This window comes from Tupaia chinensis, unplaced genomic scaffold (assembly GCF_000334495.1).
Source record: "Tupaia chinensis unplaced genomic scaffold, TupChi_1.0 Scaffold000207_1, whole genome shotgun sequence".
Classification (NCBI taxonomy): Eukaryota; Metazoa; Chordata; class Mammalia; order Scandentia; family Tupaiidae; genus Tupaia; species Tupaia belangeri.
The window spans coordinates 407,113-414,661 of NW_006159682.1; the positions used below are offsets into that span (position 1 = coordinate 407,113).

At 49.0% G+C, this 7,549-nt stretch overlaps 2 protein-coding genes across 3 annotated transcripts in view; one reads left to right on the forward strand and one right to left on the reverse strand.

Annotated features, from left to right (window-relative positions):
* CENPO (centromere protein O) overlaps positions 1-3,859 on the forward strand; it is a 19,164-nt gene extending 15,305 nt beyond the window's left edge. The window contains exon 7 of one of the 2 annotated variants that reach the window (XM_006147240.3): positions 3,754-3,859. In XM_006147240.3, coding sequence (XP_006147302.1) covers positions 3,754-3,791 — 38 coding nt within the window. In that variant the 3' untranslated portion in view covers positions 3,792-3,859. Of the gene's footprint in view, positions 1-3,728 lie in introns of both variants that reach the window. The other variant, XM_006147241.3, reaches the window with a different exon arrangement.
* Positions 3,544-7,549, reverse strand: part of ADCY3 (adenylate cyclase 3) — a 100,423-nt gene continuing 96,417 nt past the window's right edge. The window contains exons 19-22 of the mRNA XM_006147237.3: positions 6,558-6,677; positions 5,525-5,648; positions 5,012-5,136; positions 3,544-4,464 (exon numbers count right to left, since the gene is read on the reverse strand). Of these exons, the coding sequence (XP_006147299.1) occupies positions 4,282-4,464; positions 5,012-5,136; positions 5,525-5,648; positions 6,558-6,677 (552 nt within the window). The 3' untranslated portion in view covers positions 3,544-4,281. The remainder of the gene's footprint in view (positions 4,465-5,011; positions 5,137-5,524; positions 5,649-6,557; positions 6,678-7,549) is intronic.

The window sequence follows — 7,549 nt, forward strand, 5'->3', positions numbered from 1 at the left end:
TCTTTCCCCCACACAATACACATGTTCCTTTTGTCTGAAACCAAGTATGAGGACAATGAAGGAAGCAAAAACAGCAGTTTTGACAATGAAGCCAAAGACTAGAGAGAGAAGTTTGCTGTACTGACACTGCCTGTGATACAATTTCACAGCATGACCACAGAGTATGAGGGTCCTAAATACTTCAAGTCAGAGAAGACAGGACAAAAGCAGTTAAGGGAAGGTTGGAGAGATACCTGTCAACCTATCATGTGCCTACAAGCTGGTGACCATGAAGTTCGAGGCCTGGGGGTCAGACCAGAGTGGAGCAGTTTGTACAGAAGGTGGCACAAGACATCATGCTTTTCATGGGTTGAGAAGTGGTCTATGACAATGGATGATATAAGAGTACACATAAGAACCACCCAGCGTTAAATTTTGCATTCAGCATTCTTCCAGTGTAGATGAGAGCCATGCCAAAACAAGAAACATGACAATGGACAAGGTTCAAGAATCTGAACAAGCCACTCAGGAAGCCACCAACAAAAGAACTAGCAGTTTCCCACCTATGGTTTCCTGTGCATTCCCTGTTGCTGCTTCAGCCTCAGTGCCCCATCTGGTGCTCCATCCACTCTTCTCTCCACAGACACACTGGAAATCTTAGTTCCCAGTGATTGACTCTGAAATAAGTCTGTCACAAAAACTCAGCATTTCCAAGTCCTGAGGAAAAAGCCACCTTGGGGACTGGATAGTAACAGTAGTAACACGACCCTCTGCGAAATTGGCCCACACAGGAAGGTTCCAGATTTGAGTCCAGAGACCTCCCTGAGCATGCTGGGTATTGATGTGTCTGTGAGCCCAGGTTCACTGGGGGTAGATGGTGGTGTCAGGAATTCAATGGGGGTATACTGTCTTTACGTTTCACTTGGTTATGGAATAAATTTTTGTGTGCGTGTGTGGAGAAGTTTTTGCTATAGGGTGTATGTACTCGCCAGAGAGACAGAAAGCAAGAAATCACCCCCCAGGGGGGATGGGCACGCATGCACATGTGCCTGGTGTGAGTTTAAGCCAACCCAGTCTGGGACTCGAATCGCAGTCAGCTACACAGGAGTCCAATGACATAGCCGTTATGCCAACTGCTGGTCCCAAGGAATACATTTATTTTAAAAAGCCACCTAAATTCACCTGGCTTGAAGTCTTCCAATAAGCCATGTCAGCCCAAATGAAAATAACTTCAGATGGGTATCTCATGGGCTTCCCCCGCCCCCCCATCATTTTGGACTTGTTTTGTTTTTTAAAGAATTGTCTTTAGTAAAAAACTGTTTTGTCACTCAAACGTAAGATTCTCTAAGTGTGCCACACAGCATCATATCTAAGATACAAGACTTGCAGAGGACAGAGAATCTTCAGGACAGCTGTAAGCCAGGGTGGAAGCCTCATTAATGAGCATTTGATGAGATTGGCATAAACTTCAAAAATAAACACATGAAAACTGTCACTTTGTTACAGATGTGGTAAATAGTGAAGTCAGTTTCCTCCCATCCAACTTGAAAGTCTCAAAAAATACTCTTAGGCATAACATACCTGTTAGATTTTGAACTGTGGAATACCTACATTCTTTAAATACCAGTAGTTACTAAGATTCCTGTTCTGTTAGTCTGAGGATTTGGGACCCAATAGATGAAATTTTGAAAATTCTATTTTTTTCCATTTTTATTATTTTTTTTAGAGAGATTTTTGCTTTGGGGGGCGGGGGGTACATGTGCTCGCTGGACAGAGGCAGAAAGCGAGAAATCATCTCCCATACGGGATGACCATGCTGCAATCCCTTCTCCATTCTCCTCTCAGGATCTTGGGCACACACACACATGCCTAGTGTGAGTTTTTTAAGTCACCAGGTCTAGGACTCAAAAGACAATCAAATACATGGGAGTCCATCGACATAATCATTACACCATCTGCTGGTCCCAAATTTTGAAAATTCTAATTATCCTATAGAGACTCCAAGTACAATTACTTATTTATACTTTTCATAGAATTAAAGATCCCACTTGTTTCTATCTTTGAAAAAAAGGGGACATCAGTTCCACAGCACAGTAGTAATATACTGCTCAGTGAAAGCAGGACCCCCACATGGTGACACAGTACAAGTCCCTGGCCTGCTTGACCTGAAACATGAATACCCCATTTCTGCTGAGCTGGAGGACTGAAGGGGATCACAGAGTGACCACACCCTGTGGAGGGTGTTACTCTCTCTTTCACGTGCATGCACATGCACATTCTACCATGAGTAAAGGAAAACAATTTTAAATAATAAGCTGTGAGAAAGTACTGTGGGTGGGCCCATGCTAAGACTGCACTCCACAGGCTGGGACCATATGGAGGCCTACCTAGTGGCCAGATGCAGTGGTGTATACCTTTAATCCCAGCAGCTTTGGAGGCTAAAGCAGAAGGATCGTGGGCTCGAGGCTGACCAGGGCATAGCAAGACCTTGTCTAAAAAACATAATGGTGGAGCCAGCAGGTGGTGTGGTGGCTCTTTAAAGGGGAATGCAGTTCAAATCCCAGACCTGGCAGTTAGAAGATCATGCCAGGTGCATGTGTATGTGCCAAAGTCCCAGGAGAAGGGTAAGAGGAGCAGGGATTGCGGTGTGGCTGTCCCAGGGTTGATCTCTCACTTTCCTTCTCACTATATTTCTCTCCTCCAGCAAGCTAACGCCCCTATGGCAAAAACAGAAACCCAGTGGCATGTACCTGTGGTCTCAGCAGGAGGCCAAGGCTGAATGTGATACAGCGGTCCTGAGTACCATGGATACAATCAGGGTACTGTGGATATTTTATCTCCTAAAACATCTTAGTAGAGAGCTGACTGTATTAAGTCAACTCATAAAAAGCTTGGATGGAAATCTCAGAACCCTGTTGCAAAAGGAAGCAGATCCTCTCCCCTTCATGTCTGCCCTCTCTTGCAAGCCCTGGGCCATGGCTACACCACCTTCTCCCTCACCCTATCACCCCTTCGCCTCATCTCTAGTGTACCATTCCCCTGTAGCCGCTGGCCTCTGACTTGCTGGCACTTGTTCTTTAGTTATGGGCGTTTAAGGGGATCTTCAGAAAGTTCATGGAAAATGTGTATTAGGAAAATGCTCTATGGATTTCCAAATAGTTTTATGCCAGAATAGATTCACTTTAATTTCATTTATCCACGAACTTTTTGAAGTACTCTCATACATGTAGGACCAGCTCACACATGTGAAAACCTCTGTGTCTGGCTGGCCAGGTTTTCCTTTTTCAATTCCTACCCCTCTGCCTGTCTACAGATAGGAATCATTACTGCTAAGGCCCAGAGCTGCATTCCGGCTTCACTCTGGACTGTCACTCCTAGACACTGTGATCATGAAGTAACCTCCAGATGTGGGAGCCAGCAGACTGGGGAGTACAGAGGGCAGGGAAACCAGTGTGTACCACCCTGTAGAAGACTGCAGCTAGAGGAGAGAGAGGGATTGTCGTGGGGACCGATGGCACTCAGCGAGCCTCAGACGAGGCATTAACAGAATTCCCACAAATGACATTCAAGTTGAGTAAAGCTTTTACTAAAACAGTCTTGTTCTTTATCAATACCTGTAAATTCTCTTAAAGCAGTAGCAAAGGCGACTGTAGCAAGAGCTCAAAAGGCAAGGCAATATCAGAAAGTGTTCTTTAACATAAGGTTAAAAATATAAATGTAGAAGATCTGTTTATATATTTTTCTTTCAGAAATAAATTCCCCTCCCCCCACCAGGTGAAAGGAAATATTGCACTTTCTGCTCTCATGACTAAGGTGATGGGGTTCCAGAAGAACCTTTCAAGATTATCAGGAACATCAGGATGAGGGCCATTTCACCTACCGTGGACCAGGTGGAGACAGGTCCCCACCTGACCTCTCTCCAGACAGAAGCCTGAGTTCAGCCGGGGCCGAGTGTGAACGCGCACGCCAGCCGCCAGGACTCCAGCCTGCCTCACCGCACTCCTGCTCACAGTGGCCATGGCCTCGCTGGGAGAAGGGCCACCTGGAACCAGGGATGTCCAGTACTACACCTAAGACCCCTACTCTGGGGAAGCTACAGGCACACTGAGGAATAGTATGGCCACCCCCAGAGCTCACACGTCCACGAACAAATAAAGGCTTGAGGAGGAGACGGAAACCTAAAGTCTATATGAGTGTGCACTTCCACACTGAGCATGTCGGGACCAGGTGACGTCCTTTCCCAAGGCTTCGATTCCCCAAAGTTAATCCTTCCCAGGCGGGCTGCTGTGGGCTGGTGGCTTTTCAGGGGTTGTCCACAACCTGGTGGGGCAGTGTGATGGAGGAGCCATTGGGGAAGGCAGCAGGCTTATCTCGCCCCTTCAGGAAGAAGGTCAGCAGCTCCCCCTTCCCTTTCACAAAGATGGGGCCTCGCCTCACAAAGCGGAAGCCATACTCTCGGAGGATGGCTTGTGTCTCTTCCACAACCTGTGAAGGGAGACCAGAGAGACAGCTCAGGGTTAGAGCAAGGTGGGTGGAGTGGTGTTCAGGAAGTGCTAATACCACATCCCACTCCCAGCACCTCCAAGCAGCCAGGGCCACCACCATAAGCTAGGGGTGAGAACAAAACACCAGGTGACTTGCTGGGCCCTCGACGGCCTGAACGTTGTCTGTTTCTCTCTCCTTGGCAGCCACAGGTCGCCTGTGTGGCTGTGCTGCCATCTGAGGGCTTTTACTCCCTGCTTTCTGGCCCCTTGTTCTGTGGAGCTTTTCTGTCAGACCCCCTGCTAGAGATCAGGCTCGCTTCCAGGGGCAAGTGTTCTGACCCAGAACTCAAGCCTAAACTTTGCAGTGGGTCAAGGCATGTCCTCAGATGGAGGCTCACTGCTCAACCTCCCGCTCCTGACCCAAAGGCATGGCACCACTGCCCCAGTGCGCGAGGGTAGGAGGCAGGAGTACATGCAGAGCGTGCCCTTTCCAGTTCTGTCCCCGTCCCCTGCATGAGCACACACTCAGCTGTCTGCACTGGACGCACCTGAATGTTGCCCATGACCCCTGTAGACTCCATCCTGCTGGCGACGTTGACTGTGTTGCCCCAGATGTCATAGTGTGGTTTCCGGGCTCCAATGACACCAGCCAGGACCCCTCCTTTGTTCATGCCTTAGGTAGAGACAAAGTTCAATGCAACCACACGCCAAGCCCTATCATGCCCTTTCAGAAGCCACCACTGACTCTTTCAGAGAACTCGCCATCTTAACTCTCCACAAAGCTCTTAATAAATAATGCATCATAGTTCTCATCAAACACATCCCAAAGCTGTCAGAGGACAGGTTATCCCGTTTACTCAACCCCAAATGTTGAAAAGTATACTCATTAGCGGTCAGCTTCTCTAGCATACACCTGCTACTCAAATCTGACCTCACCTAGAGGGCTGAAACCCCCTCCTCAATGAGGGGTAGCAGATGACAAAGGGCTGGGTGTTCTGAGACCTCAGTGGACATAGAAACCCCCTTGGAAAGGTATTCACAGGCAAGCCAAGAGCGCTTACCTATGCGCAGCATGAAGTTGTTGAAGGACTGATTGTTGATGTTTGTGAGCGTATCCTTCATGGCTAGCGCGAAGTCGGCCAGGTCGGCCAGGTGCTGCCAGCGCTCCTTGTCTGACTTTTCCTCCTGTGCCACAAAGCAGTTGGGAAAGGTCAGGGGCCATCTAGGCATACACACTTGGCAGCCTGCTCAACTCCCTTCGCCTAGCTCACTGTTCTAGGATGCATCCCTACACCTGAGTCGTTCAAGGCCTCATTTACTGCCTCCCACAAAGGAGTCAGAACCCCTTTAGGCCCAACTTGTGACTGTGCCAAAGTTCACATGGGTCCCTCCAGCAGGCCTAGGGCTAGGACAGCAATGGTGGCCATAGGTAGGGAATAGTCAAGGCGGGCCCTACCCAGCTCCGTTATTCCTGTCTGCCATGTGTCTGATCGTGGGGCAGGTCCCTTCACGGCCTTCTCTGAGACAAGTCTAGCTCTGAACCAAATACAGCTGTCTTTGTTCTATTCTCAACTAGATTACAAACACTAGAGGATGAGGCTCCCCTAACTTCATAAAGTGGAGGCAACAACAGTACTGCCGTAATAGGACAGCTGTGAAGGTAAGACTGGGTGACAGTGTTGTCTGGGACCAAGACCCCCTTCCCCTCGACTCCAAGGCTGGACAGAGCAGGCTCCACAGGTCTAAATTAGCTTAACAGAGACAGACTGATACTACCCACTGAGTTTTCGAGGCTTCCTTTTCAAGTTCTCATTGTGGCATAACTGCATGGATGGCTCCTGCCCCCCAGTTCTCATGGAGAAGTACAGGGGCCGTGTGCACACACCGGCCTAGGCCTAAGCTGTGGGACAGCAGTGGAGTTTAAGTGTGTGCTGTTTCTCCACTCAGTAAGCTTTCTCAGTGAGCTGTTTCGTGTCCACACTGCGGGGTGCTGGTGTGTGGATCTAGGACCCCTCTGCACATCAGGACTTGTTCCCCACACGCAAGCCCTGCTGGGGCAGAGCTGCGTCTCTTGCCATCATGGTGGTCAGCTACCTTGCTGGAGCTGGTAAATCCGTTAGTGTTGACATCTGGGGTGACTCCTGAGGCTGCCATATAGGTGCTGCCAATGGTTTTGATCTTGGTGATGACCCGGAATTTGGGGTTATCCAGGAGCTGAGGCCAGGATTAAAGAGACAGAATTGTCAGCAGAGTTGAGGGAGGTTGAATGAGCCAAGTGAATGGCAGACTTGTCTGTTTTTACAAAACATCCGAGAGATGCTTTCCTATAGAAGCTCGATTTATTCCACCAATTATTTGCCACATGGTCCCGGGCAAACTTCCTAACTTTGAGTTGAGAAAGGGCCAGCAGGTGGTATAGTGGTTAAGGTGCTGGACTCTCTCATGCTGATCGCTGTTTGAATCCAGATTTGGCAGCTTGAAACTCATGCCAGGTGCGTGTGCGGATGCCTAAAATCCCAGGAAGAGAATAGAGGAAAAGGGATTGTGGTGTGGCCATCCCCTCTGGGGGATGATTTCTCTCCATCTCTCTTTGGCAAGTACACATGCCCTATAGCAAAACCTTGAAAGAAAAAGAAAAGACACTGAGAGAAAATTTGCCAGTCTCCCATGGTGATTGAGCGCACACACACACACACACACACACACACACATACACACACACACACACAAACACATACACACACACACAAACGCACACACACAAACACACACACACACACACAAACACACACACACACATACACACACACAAACACACACAAACACACACACACACAAATGCACACACACACATACACACACACAAACACACAGGTGACACGCTGTGTTTACGTCGCGCTGACTGGAACTGGCAGAACAAACACACACACACCCCACTGGAAGGCGCCTCCGGAGACGGGCAGCTCTGAGGGGCGACTGCGACGGCTTCCCTGGCAAAGAGGCTGCAGACATCTCTGCTGACACAGGCATCTACTCACGCAAAGCCGCCTGCACTGAGGTGCCCGCCGCGGGGGCCCGGGCCCTCT